The 14,426-nt window shown below is 35.6% G+C and overlaps 1 protein-coding gene across 7 annotated transcripts in view; it reads right to left on the bottom strand.

Annotated features, from left to right (window-relative positions):
* The window catches only part of SESTD1 (SEC14 and spectrin domain containing 1), a 56,961-nt gene that overhangs the window by 16,462 nt on the left and 26,073 nt on the right, over positions 1-14,426 (bottom strand). For 4 of the 7 annotated variants that reach the window (XM_026668059.2, XM_087949659.1, XM_087949660.1 and 1 more), the window contains exons 5-11: positions 13,226-13,334; positions 11,512-11,602; positions 10,511-10,624; positions 6,340-6,453; positions 4,458-4,555; positions 3,926-3,981; positions 2,677-2,888 (exon numbers count right to left, since the gene is read on the bottom strand). In XM_026668059.2, coding sequence (XP_026523844.1) covers positions 2,677-2,888; positions 3,926-3,981; positions 4,458-4,555; positions 6,340-6,453; positions 10,511-10,624; positions 11,512-11,602; positions 13,226-13,334 — 794 coding nt within the window. The remainder of the gene's footprint in view (positions 1-2,676; positions 2,889-3,925; positions 3,982-4,457; positions 4,556-6,339; positions 6,454-10,510; positions 10,625-11,511; positions 11,603-13,225; positions 13,335-14,426) is intronic. The other 3 variants (XM_087949662.1, XM_087949663.1, XM_087949664.1) reach the window with 1 other exon arrangement.

Below are 14,426 nucleotides of genomic sequence, written 5' to 3'. Positions count from 1 at the left end.
TCCTGATTGGTTGGGAGTCTTGGTCTGTGTTTATTGGTCTTGGAGTTTGCTGTGTTCTGCTTGATTGGTGTTTCTAATATCTTCTGTCTGTTTTGTGGCTTTTTTTGTCTTGGTTGGCTGGCAACATTGTGTTCCTGTATTGGAGGCTTTTAGTGCAGCTTGGCTCCGAGTAAATGGACGGCTATCATTTGTAATGAAACCTAGCTTCCTAACAAATGATAGCCGTCCATTTACTCTGGCACAGCAGTAGGCTAGCCCCAAATTTAAAACTGAAACAACTGTAAAAGTCTGACTCACAGACAAACACAATACAGAAGTCTGATGATGGCAGATGAGATTCTGCCGAAACATTGCTACAACTTTAAAAGCACAACTATAATGACGTGGGAAAATACCCGAACAAAGCTGAACACCATACATACATACATACATATGTATATGTGGATCTTTGGTTATTCAGGTTTTCTCCCGCGTAAAATTGGAAGTATTTTGGTGACGTTTCGACGAAATCTCATTCGTCATCTTCAGGGTTGTGTCTTCAGCTTTGTGCTTCTTGGAGTAATGTGAGCTTGCAGCTGTTTTTTCTTTTAACTGCCAGTGGGAGTGTGACTTGACTGGGTGGGGGCTTGGCTGTGTTCTGATTGGGTGGGGGTGTGTTCTCATTGGTGTTATATTTTTTATTTTTTATTATATTATTAATTAATTAATTAATTAATTATTAATACTATATTATATATAAATTATATATATATAATTATATATATTGGTGTCATAGTGTGTTCTCATCTACGTGGGAGAAAACCCAAATAACCGAAGATCCACATACAAATACCCGCGAAAACCTCAGAAAACAAATACACACACACACGCATATATAACATATGTGTGTGTGTGTGTGTGTGTGTGTGTGTGTGTGTTTTCTGAGGTTCTCATGGGTATTTGTATGTGGATCTTTGGTTATTCGGGTTTTCTCCCGCGTAAAATTGGAAGTATCTAGGCAACATTTCGATGAAGTCTCATTCATCATCTTCAGGCTTGTGTCTTCGGCTCTGTGCTTCTCAGAGTAATGTGAGCTTGCAGCTGCTTCTTCCTTTTAACTGCTAGTGGGGGTGTGACTTGATTGGGTGGGGGCTTGGCTGTATTCTGATTGGGTGGGGATGTGTTCCCATTGGTTGGGGGCCTGGCTGTGCTCTGATTGGCTGTGGGGTTGGCTGTGCTCTGATATAGCATGAATAAACGAGATTACACCTCCCGCCTACCAGCCATTTGGAAACCCGCCCTCATGAACAGACGAGTACCTAACATGAAGAATGACACCAGACCCACACCGAGAGCCACACAAGATGCTACCACCACACTTCCACGTAGAAAACAGACTCACACCCACACAGATGAGACACAACCACGGACCAGAAGCCGCACCGCAGCTGCATCACTACCTGGTTCAAACCCCTCTGACCCATACATGAAGCGAACTGACGCCCACCATGAAGATGCGGCACGACCACGAACGCGAAGCCAAACAGCAGGATCACAGCTCACCAGCTCAAATCCCCCAGCAACTAAGACTAACCTGAGCACAACCAAGCCCCCACCTGAACAGAACACACCCCCAGCCAATCAGAGCACAGCCAGGCCCCCAACCAATGAGAACACACCCCCAGCCAATCAGAACACAGCCAAGCCCCCACCCAATCAAGTCACACCCCCACTAGCAGTTAAAAGGAAGAAACAGCTGCAAGCTCACATTACTCTGAGAAGCACAGAGCCGAAGACACAAGCCTGAAGGTGATGAATGAGACTTCATGGAAACGTTGCCTAGATACTTCCAATTTTACGAGGGAGAAAACCCGAATAACCAAAGATATATATATATGATTTCCTTCTCCCCTCCCTGAATTATTTAAAAATCTTTAGCATATGATTTCTAAATTAGTAAGTAAAAAAGAGAGGAGAATGCAAGACTTTATTATCAGTCTAAGTATAATTAATTTCCTATGTAATTCAGTAACACAGAGCAAAGAAATGACAGGTTGTAATTAGAATGATGCAAAGTGAGATTAATGCTCCTATAAACAAATCTATTTAAATGCATTAATAAAGGCACTTCACTAACTAGATTGTATTTTTCTCAATCATCCCACCTTTAGTCAAATCAAGGCAGAGAACATGCATATAACCTCTGCCTATTTTCCCCAAACTACTCTTTTTAAGTCTCATAGTTTCTACCCCAACACCTTATCCACTCTACCAAACTGCCTCTCTAATATCAATTTCCAGAGCACCACTTGATCTTTCATGACCTTTCAATGCACAAATTGTTTCAAGTTTATCTTATTATTACTCTGGTGGGGAACAGTCTTGCATTAAAAGGGCAAATTTGGATTCCAATCACTAGATATACACATTTTATGGTAATAATGCCATGATTCAAATTTAAAGGGCAAATGTGATTTGGGCATGCACCTGATACTTGTCAGGAATACCTGAAATCAAGCATACCTTTCCCAGGTATAGCACATCTCAGTTGTAAATGGTAGCCGCATTTATCCAGGAAAAATTGTAGCAGCTTTGAGGTGCCCCCACCAGCTGACACATCATATTGAAAATCTGTTAACTCTCTATCTAACCATTTTACTAATACAAACAATAGATGCAAGTGAGTATGCCACTTACCTGCATTACCTTCTGTTGAATTTCTTCCAACTGAGTTCGTTTGCTCCTTTGCCTGCATACTTCCTGATACCGCGTATACTGTTCTCTGAGAGAATCTAATAACTTCATAACCTGGGGCTGAGCAAGCAGCTCATCATCCATAGGAGACCAGGAGACTCCTCCATCGGAACCATTAAAACGGCGTTGCTGCAATTCCGATAAGAGCTCATGACCTTAATAGAACATATACATATATATATATTCAGGCAAAATATGAGCTAAGTTTAATGGGAAAGACTTTTTGCTGGAAACATAAAAACTTCTAATTTCAGTTTTTATGCAAATTTTCTGAGATTAAAATCACAGCATGGTATAAGATTGTGGAGTGAGGATAGCAATATCATTTCATCTCTCTCCCTCTCTCTTGCCATAGGCTGGAATGTGTACATTCAAATGACAGTGCACTTAATTAGCCAGGCTAACCCTACAGAAACATTAACTCCACCTGAAATAGACTGAATCTCAGTTTATTTTTATTCATTACTTAGTCCAAGACATAACCTAGAACATCAGCTGTCTCAATTGACATAGACGTAAAGGACTGATAGTGATGGGCATCACTTATCTGCAACTTTCAGTAACTCTCCCAAATGTGAAGAACATGGGAGAATCAAACTGAGTACAACAGCAAGAAGGCAGAAAACAAACACTCCAACAACTGTTTTAGGATGCAAATAATTTTGTGGGTTAATTATAATACCTAACTAATCACTGGCTAACACTGTGAAAGCAACCTCTGGTAAAATGGTGATACACTAAGGTAAAGTTGCTTCTCTTTCCCTACGTTGTGCCACTGTATCTATGAACTGTTTTCAGAAAATCTGGCATGCAGAAATACTGACTAACCATTTTCAAAATTGGGGGAAATACAATACCTGCACTGGTATAAATTTTCTGCTTTTGGCTACCATATCTTTAAAGGAATTTTAATTCATAATTGCTTACTGTTTTCACAGATAAATTCAACAATTTCAGCAGAAAGAGAGACTGGTATTTTATTTCTCTACTGCTGCTATTTCCAGGGGGAAGCAGAATACTTGTATATAGGAATTCTATATTTAAAAACAAAAGGAAAACTGGCATAAATGCATTATTTTATAGTAATTAACTGTAACTGATTAATTGTATGGACTTTAGTTAAGTGGCTAATTCAGTTTATGTTCGTGCTACTCATGATTTTAAAAAATGATGCCATATTGGACGGATATACCTGTCTGCAGAACAGTCTCAGGATCAACAGATGGAAGAAAATTTAAATCTATAGACCTTGAAAGAGAAAAATAGACAGATGTTTTAAGACTTAAAGACAATAAAAGCTATGCAAGCTTCTATTTTTCTTTCCCATTGTGAATACTGAGGTTATGTTTCAGTACACCTCTGTCAATGTCCAAGGAAATTTTCAAAATGTCAAGAATGTTTAACATTTTAAAATTTGCTTTGGTTATTTTTAAAGGAAATAAGTAAACAGATATTAAAAACTTAGAAATGTATTAATATAAAGAGAACTTCCTCTCAGAACATATCTCATATATTTTACTGCAGTGTCAGCAAATGCAGTCACAGTATTGTTTAACTGTATCAAAAATGTAAGGGAGCTACAGAGTATACAAGAATATTTGTATGATCAAGCTAGAAGCTAAAAGAAAGACCACAACAATAGCTAGAAACACCACACTTTTGATAATTAAGATTCTCCTGTAAGATCCTATGGAACAATTAATAACAGCAAAGAAAAGTATTACCTCTCTTTCTCCTGTTGGTTTCCCTTATCACTTCCACTGTTGATTAATGCAAGCTCATCAAGTAAGGATGTAGACTCTTTTGTAAACTTCTCAAATGCCTATATAAAATAGTGAGTTAGCATTTCAGAGACTGAATTTTACCATGTCTGATGTTTTGCAGTATAGGGCTCTTACCGTTCCATTATGAACACAATCTAAAAATGGTGGCTGGTCATTACGTTTTGCATTAATAGCAACAGCCCTATCACAGAAATGCGTTATTTTTACATCCACTGATTCAGGAAGTCCTCACTGTTGGCTTAATGACTGTTTGAAGTTATGATAGATAAGACTTCAAAAATCTACTTATGCCCCTTCCTCTAGGTTGCAACTGCTGCACCTCTCCCTGTGGTCACGTGATCACATTATGGATGATTGGTAATTGGCTCAAATTTACAAGTTGCAGCATCCTGTAGTCATGTGACCAGCTTTTTTTTTTTTTTTTGCTATTTTCCAGCAGAAAATAGCAAAAAATGGACATTATATATGCTGAATTCACTTAAAGACCACATCATTAGCTTCATGACTGTGATGACTTGCTTTACAACCGATGTAAAAAATGCTGTAAAAGTGACTCCAGTCACGTGTTGCTTAGACTCACAATCACAAGAACATTCAATCGGGCTCTAAATTCCATGTTCCATTATGGTGACAAATTTAGCATTAGCCCTGTAATTTCTTGACAACACCCAAGGCTTTGGTTAAATGCTCAGTCATAACCATTTAAAGCAGAATCATCAAGTTAAACAGGACTTTAGTTGCTGGACACAAGCTTTTAATGATCCAAGTCTGTCTTGCAAAACTAGTCACTATGTTTTGATAGCTGCTCCAATGCTGTTGAGAAGCCATTCTAAGAAACTTCATTCAAAATTAATCATTATGCTGTTTTCTCTCTCTCAAGGGTAATGATGACTTTCAAGGATGTGCGCACTGATGTATGTCAATGGAATGGAATGTAAAGTAAAACATACTAGTCATAATGGCAGTTATCAAGAATTTTTCAGCAGAGAATTTTTATGTGTGCTGTAATAACCAATTAAGAGAAAATATTCAAATAACAAGTTAGGATAATGTCAATATTCCACTATGTCAACCAATATTTGCCTTAAGAATCTGAATCTTTATTTTCATGTAATTCAGCATGAATTACAATCACATTGGCCAACTGCAGCTACTGAATAACTGCACATGTATTTTTTTAAATCATATTCAATCGTGTCCAATTCTTGGAGACTACCTCGACAAGTCCCTGCAATTGTTCTGACAAGTTTTTGTTTTTTTTTCAAAATGGTTTGCCACTGCCTCCTTCCTAGGGCTGAGAGAGAACGACTACCAGTTGGCTTTGTGCCCAAGGTAGGACTAGAACTAACGATCTCCTGATTTCTAGCCTGACACCTTAACTACTATACCAAACTGGCTCTCATACATGTATTTTTTCTGCAATTTATTTAATTTTGCTTATTAGAATATGTAACATCAAAAAGAAGATTGAGGACTGTAAACAATTTTGTTTCATGTTTAAATTTGGTACATGGCAAAAAAACTAACTATCCTTAAACATAAAAGTTTTATCAGGAAGCCTTCACAACTATTACAATCTAAGTAGCCAATGCAGATTTTTAAAAAATCTGTAATCCTGGCTGTATTTTTAAAAAATGTATACAACAAAAGGACAACCAATGATAGCATCTCCAAATCCTGAACTGTCAACTGATCATGGTAATAATATGTGTGGATTTTTTTAACCTCCAGGGAGCACCAAATGCAGTTGTATCTAGCTGCAACTAGATTATATTTCTTGACAATGATATTGAAAAAGAAAAACATTTGCCAATAAACTAACCAGTCTTTTGCTCAGCCAATCCATATGATCATAGGTAAGGCTTCCTCCAAAATCTTCTGTTAGTTGAGATGGTTCTATGTATCGAGTAAGCTTGTTAGTAGATACCAAAATAACCTATATGAGCCATTAAATGGGAAATTAACAATTCAGAACTTTGTTAGAAAATCAAATATTGTATTATGCTTCTAACCAAAAACCATCCATTTTTTCATAGTAAGATTGAAGTATAACAGTCTTTTAGCTATTACACTTTAATAAATAAGTAGGCATATTGTAAAATGCATCAATGAATTAATGTTTTAAAGAAGTCTTAATATCTCATCACTTGGAACAAATATTAAATTTTCATCCCAATTAATATAACTCAAATTTTTACTTCTATCATACTTATAATAGCCTAGTTTTTCACCCAATTGCTGAAAAAATCAAAACCTATAACAAGCATCCCTTAAAAAAAGGGGTCCGCGCCCCCAAATCGGGCGCGCCCCCCCCCCCGGAGGACCCGCCAGGGGCCCCAGGAGGGGCCCGCTCCCTTCTTTTTTGGGTTTGCACCGTCCCATTTTTTTTGACCAGAGGCCTTCCCACCCCACCCTTAACCGCAGTCCCAGTTTGTAAAAGGGCTGTATTTAACTTAATGTAACTCAATATTTTACTTCTATTATATTTACACTATTAGCACCTTGCTGTATCAAATTATTTAGAGTAAACTGAAGCCCATACTTCATCATCTGATGATATACTATCAAATGAATCAAGCATGAAAGTTTATACCCCCCTCCGTAATAAAAGTTGTTGAAAAGAGGCTTTCTTCGACATTACTGTTATCATGAGCCACAAAGAACTGCTTTTAGCCTTAATGAAACTGGATTATTATAACCATATGGAAGTAATCTGCAAATCAGGTTGCTCACTAGGGACCACAATCACATCCTATGTCCAGTATTGCTGTTTTCAGTTGCTACATTGCGGGGTAGTGGAACAAGACATCATAAGACTGCAAATTTCAATTAACTGAATTTCTTCTCCACAATTTTTAAATGTTCATCTCTTTTTATCTCCCTGATTCAATTCCAAGGCATTCAAATTGTCAACCTTTCAAACTAACATTTTAAGACACAAAGAACATAATGAATTTTCTACTAAACTCCAATGTTCATAGATGGATCATCTGTAAAAATGGTTACAAAGTAAAACACAAGAAAAGTGACATATGCTTTTAGTTTTTTAATTATTCTTAAAAATTATTAGTTCTTTTCTAGCTAACTTTTACCTGATACTTCATGGAGTAAAATATCCCAATCCTAGCCCTAACAAAGCATGTAGATGCTAACATATCCGTATAAATATTTATCTACTATTTACTCTATCTGTAAAGAGCATTTCCAAACAAGGAACTCAAACTGGTTTGCCAAATAAACTGATCACTCCTTAAATGTGTGAATTTTTGCAAAGAAGAAATTCCCTAAAAAGTGAGTAGCCTTTTAGAAGTTTCTGGATTTTGCTTTGATCTCATGGACTACTCAATTACTAGGTACTGCTTGGCTGAGACATCTCTGTTCACTAACTTTGCACCACAGATATGTCTATAAAATCCTGGTATCTTTAATAGTGAGAAGAGTCCACTGAAGCCCTGTTCCTTTTGAAATGTGAAACTGGAAATTGTAGGCATGTCACACAGTCTGGAAGTGTCATGTAAAAATTATGGGTTGTCAACTGGGAGTCCTATTCTCCCACAACAGCTTCAAGTCAAAAGAAAGGGAAATTGTACGGCAATGTACAATATACTGGATGTTCATCAACCAAATCCACCTGGTGACATACAATTCCAGAAAGGTCCTATTAATAAAACACCACCTATGAAAGTTAAATATAACTGCCTTGCACTAGCAAAGCCACAGTCTCCACTGGCTTTCACTCCTGAAACACTATTATATTTCAGGATTTCACTCAGTCAACAGATGATAGATGTATCTTGGTTTTTTTCCTTCCTTGTTCCAAACAAAATATTAATTTACTATAGTTTATGATGTGATTTAACATTTTCAGGACTCCACCTCAATCTCTGAAACTTATGCTAATATATAATTGAGCCTTTTGTTGTTGAAACTGTTTCAAAGGGATAATTTGACCCAGCCATATTTAAAGTCAGATTTGTTTTTTGGTTTTTTTATGGCAAATAAAAAACATGTACACAACTTTGAACAAAACACTACAAGAGGGAAAAAAGGTCCCTAAATTCAAAGAGTTAATGAAAACCTCATTTTCCTGTGCATTTCAGAGCACCAAGAAAATACTAAGATGAGAAAATTCCCATGCAATATCTCTTCCTTCAAATTTAACTACTTCAAGACGAGATTTTTGAATGCATCTTAATCTGAGCCACAGCAAGCTATTGATTTATATCTATGTAATTTTATTAAATTCTGTTTTATATTTACCCATTTTTAAAAATGAATTCAGAGACATGCAAGAATAATTTGCTGCATGATATCCGAATCATTATGTAAACACCTCAGAATTCACAACAGAAAATATCTTTAAGACAGTATAAAAAATAAGTATCTTCCAGAGCTCGCAACTCAAATTTTATTATTTAAAAAATGTTGCTATATGTTTATTTATAGGAGTATGGTTTCCATATTGTATTAAAATAAGTGCAGTGGAAAATATCCTTAGGGATTCTGTGCAGAGAACATACTAAGAATCTATCTTACAATACCACCAAGCATTATTTCATCTCCAGCAATATATGTTTGAAAATACAGAAAAAAGATGGATGGTTAAAATGAGTAAGGACATCTCAAGAGTCTGTAGCGGAAAAAAATCTTACCAGTCATATCTAAGCACAGCTATGTCCTAATATACCAAAAATGGTAGCAGCTTCGAATTGGGGTGGGGGCGAGGAAAGAGCTGACAGCTCTTAAAACCTTGCTAGTTTAAACATACTATTTTTCCAACATAACTTTTATCACACACATACACAGAGTGTTCTCATATTTTCTGTATTACTGTCAACTGACAACAGCATAATGAAGTTACTAAAATCAACATGCCTGAATTTCACTGCAATCATTTTGCTTTTATGTTCATAACTGAGTTTTAGTTATAACAAATTACCCTCATGGCTGCCATAACATTCTTAATTAAATGTCTCTGTACTGAATGAAATTAAATACATTTTTATAATGCAATCACTGATAGAAAATCAGTCCTTTGAGTAAAATAATAAAAACTGTCCAAATTTCTGAAAATGATAGAATATGAATATTATCTCAGGATCATTAGTGCCTTAGTAGTTTTTCTCTGGGCCTTTTACTAGTTTGTTTGGTGGGGGGTAGAAACAATGCCGTGACAGAGAAAGGACATGAATCAATCCTATGGGGAGAATTTTTAATGGGGATACATTTCAAACTATGGAAGCTTGCCACAAGGAAAACAAGGGCCCAGATGGTACTGGATGGCTCTCAACAGAACAAATTCAAAGATGTATTCTGAAGTGTGATTGTGCCTTATTTTTCTCTGCTCCACAGAGAGAATTTTCACCAAGTAGAAAGAGATAAGGAGCAAATACTCTTTGGCTTTGGTGCAACTAAAAGATGGAAATTTGGAGAGGGGGAGCCTTATTTTAAGCCAACCCAGTCTGGACTGGGCAAACTCATGGCTAGGTCATAAGCCATCGACTACCTTCCAACTCTCCTGAATCCTTTACTCAATGCAGAAAGGGCATCTTGACAAAGAGATGAGTAGGAGATGAGCAAAGCAGGATAAGCATGTCTTATATTGGAGGAAGTATTAATGCACCTACCATGAACAGTTGAGATGAATGAAAAATTAATCTTAGAGGGATTTGGCGCTAGTAGTAAGAGAAACTGGTAATTATGTTCATGGCAAAAGTATTTCAAGGGACTGATTTCAAATGGAAATCACTTACAGCTATGACTAAGAAAATTCAAATGTAAGAAGCCAGCATTTCCGTAGAAACAAGGGATCAGAGAAATGTTAATTATTCAATAATACAACACAATATTGTAAAGTTAGAAACATTTATACTGTAATAAGAAATCATTTAATAACTCTTTCCAGATTTGCATGGAACTGTATCTGTATTCTAAATCCATGCAATGATAGCTTAAGTGCAATAGTTAAACGAGAAATAAATAAATATACATACCTCAAAGCCAAGTCTATCTTTCTCTTTCCAAAAGCAAAAATGTGTAACCTTTTTATCCCAGAATTCATCTGGTTTTACTACACAAACAAGGGATACTTCAGCTGGAACAACATTCTAAAATAATAAAAAATACACGATTAAATTTCTTATTAACTGCAAAACATTATGACACCGCCTTATGACACCTCTTTATATAGCACAAAATGTTTGTAAAAAGTAATGTATGGACTGGCACAATGAAAAAAATAAGTACCATGGACACCATATTAAAGAAAATAACATTATTAAGTTACAAGCATCCGCAAAACAATTTTAAACTATCTTAAGAGATACTATACTGCAATCCTTTGAACTCAGAAGAAACAGAACCATTTCTATTTACTAATAAGAGGTCATCCCTCACAACCATTTCCTCAGGAACAAGAGCTTATTATTTAATGATTATGATAGCATACATCCTCCAAGTTTTACAAAAAGAAAGAAGCATTGTATCTTGACAGTTAATAAAAATGGTCTGGAATCAAAATGTCACACTTCATTAAGCCAACATCTGTTAAAGATTTTCATAAAGCCAAAAAGTGTCATTTGAATGAAGTTGAATAAAGAATAAAAAATAGGGCTAATAAAATTCTGCTAGAACTTCACTTTCTACCTACTTCTTCCTAGAGTTATTTTTCTCCTATGGGTCTGCTTTTATTTCAACTTCTTTTTAGTATCCATTCTTTTTTAAAAGTATGATAAATGTAATACCCATATTATGAAAAAATGCAAAAATTGAATCTTGAAATGGACAATCTTACAAAAACAATAATTAAAAACATAAAAGAATGTTGTTTCAACCATGATTTATTGAAAATAATGTAATGCATCAGTCTGCTTATTTTTATTAAATCAAAGCCCAGCTGCATTATTGTTTATCATTATGTATGAATCTTATCAGATGTTGAAGAATTTCAGAAAACTAAAATTATTTGCTAAGATTCATATAAAGTAAATCTTACCTGTAGCATTAACACCACGGTCTTTACAACATTCCATTGAGATTTTCTACCATCCACTATGACAGTAAATCCTCTGGCTTTACACTTTTCACTATAAAAAGTAAAAATATACACAGGCATATGTGTGTGCAATGTCTTGTATTATCTCATATATTTAAGCTGCTGCTTTAAAAATGTTTGATACACTCCACCTTGCTTATTACTTCCCTATGCCAAGCTACATTTTTCTGGTGTCTATGTTTTTTAATGTGCTTTCACAAAATAGCATAAGAATTTTTAGAGGGAAAAGTCACTTGATCCAAAATCTGCTTTTTTCACCTGCTTTGTCTTTCCTTTTATTAATTATAATGAAGAACAAAAATTAGAGTTATTCCCAGTTTTATTAAAACTGTAGTGCCTTGAGACAGAACTGGCTGAAGGACAGCCAACTATGGAACTACTATCTCATTAATGGGCTGAGAATACATCAAGGCAACTTTACAGAAACAGAGCAGAAAAAGCAATACTGCTGGACCACATGCCCTGATTAAGTGCAAACTGGAAGACATCATTTGTATATTCAGAAGTTGGTTGCTATATGTGTATCAACTACTTAAACATAACAGTGTCTATACGGTATACGTGTATATGTGACAATCTGCAAGAGGCAATAAACACACAAATCATACTTCACATTTTCTCCCCGTACTATTTAAAATCTTATCCTGACACTGTTTTGAAAAATGCAGCACTGCAGAGCTAACTTACTGCTCACTCCAGTTCAACCCTGCATGGTTCAAGTTTGACTCAGCCTTCCATCCTTCGAAGGAGGTGAGTAAAATGAGGACCCAGATTGTTGGGGGCAATATGCTGACTCTGTAAACCGCTTAGAGAGGGCTGTAAAGCCCTGTGAAGTGGTATATAAGTCTAAGTGCTACTGCTATCTCCTACTTGCTGGCACATAGGTAATTATAACTTTACTTGCAAAATACTTTTAGATATCCTGCACAGCACACTTGATGAGAAAATGAGATATCTTTGTGTTTTTGGCAACATATGTAAAATTTACTAAGCCATAGTTTTAATTAACAAGTCTGAGTTTAACTGTTGAGGCTGTGTGTATCAAAGCATGACTTCATACACTGGTGACACATACATGTAAGGTTGTAATAAATGGTCACAATGAAAGAAAGCTAGAGCTTTGAAAAAAAAATTGTGAAACAATCTGAATGAATGCAATCTGGAGGAAGATGTTACTCTATTAGGTATGTTAATAAATGAATGAGAATGTGATAAGGAAAGAGAAAATAATTTAATTTTTGAATTTAAAATTTATAATGACTGCACAATTCAATTAAAAATATGAATGAAAGTGTGACTGGTATCTGCTTAGAAAAAGTAGTTTGTTTCAAATAAACAATTTAAATTCAAGTCTATTCAGGTCTGTGTGTCTGTGTGTGTTTGTGTGTGTATGTGTATGGACCACATGCCCTGTGGAATGAATATAAATCTAAAAACATTACTGATTTGATTATTTCTAAGATAAGCGTGAAAAAATAAGTGAAGGATACAAAGACGGTGAGAGGTTCTGAAAGTGAGACAGACTGTGTAAGCCATAGATCTTGGGAGGGAAATTGCCATGTAAAAAAAGAAAATTAAGTGAAAATATCCAAGACTGATAGAATGACTGCTGAAGGTAACACCATGTCACTAAATTAAGTCTTTAAAAAATCACCTTGGAATACTTAACAGATAGTCCAAGGTGACACTCAATTCATCCATATTTGTTTGTTCAAGGCATAATGGAATTGTCAGAATGAGGCCACTTCTTCTGTCTTTCCCACCTGCAAAAATACAGACAAAATGGTTAAAAAAATTAATAGTGATTCGCTATTGCCTAATATATTTGGAACTCAATGTACATTTTCAAAACTGAATGGTACTATTGAAGCACTGTACTGAAATTGTATCCTTTGGCTATTAATTATAGGCAAGAATTGATTTCCATTCAGGAGACCTAAATTTCATGTCTCCCTGCTCCTTGCATCATCCATAAAGGCTACATTATCCAGAGCGCATTTGGGAGAAACCGGAGCTTCCTAAGGAGAAAGAACTGAATGTCGCTAAGAACACTACTGAAGCCAATCTAATATAATACTAATAAATTACAAAAGATCAAATATACTATGGGTCTGTCAAAACCCCATTTCAAATTACACTGTATTTAAATTGCTGTTATAATAAGAAACATGGGTTGACTGACTAAAAGATTAATCATCAATGTTATACATAAGTAATAAGGAGAAATTATAAAGAATCTCTAACTCTCGGTGACTAGCTTTTAGCACATGATCTAGAAATCCAATGCTGAAACAGAAACAAATGCTGCTTGCATGTAAGAAGTCTGTGTCTGACAGGAGGCACAAAGCTTTGGGCCTCAAGAGAAACTGGAAAGATTAAAGCAAAAATAAAGTGATGGGTGGGGCAATGAAGAGAAAGAGATACAGCTTAGGGAGTTTTGGCAGGTCAAACTAAGGGAGTTCCACAATTCCTTTGTCCTGAAAGCTGCAAAGTCCCTTGAACTGCCAGAGTTCCCCGAAGATTTAAAATCTTCCTTGGAATACGCTGTGTTCTCATTAATGCAATAATCAGCATGCAGTAATGAGCAAAGTACAGATGAAAGTCTAAACAAACACAGCACACAGAATCAGTGTGTTCTATACAACTATTGCTGCAATTGCAACAAAGAGTCTTGTAATATCTTAATTATGAATACATTTATCATTACATAAACTTTTGTGGCCCTACATTTGACTTTATGAAGTGAACTATAGCCCATGAAATTTTATATCCCAATAAATTTGTTCAAGTTAAAGAAAGCAGATCTCTGTAGCTAGGAGTAAAAATAAAAAGTTCATCCATGACTGGATATATCA

Source organism: Notechis scutatus, chromosome 1 (assembly GCF_049901735.1).
Source record: "Notechis scutatus isolate UNSWTSFEM ecotype Mainland chromosome 1, rNotScu1.2, whole genome shotgun sequence".
In the NCBI taxonomy this organism is placed as follows: domain Eukaryota; kingdom Metazoa; phylum Chordata; class Lepidosauria; order Squamata; family Elapidae; genus Notechis; species Notechis scutatus.
The sequence above is the reverse complement of the archived record's forward strand: the minus strand, read 5'-3'. Positions and strand labels throughout refer to the sequence as shown.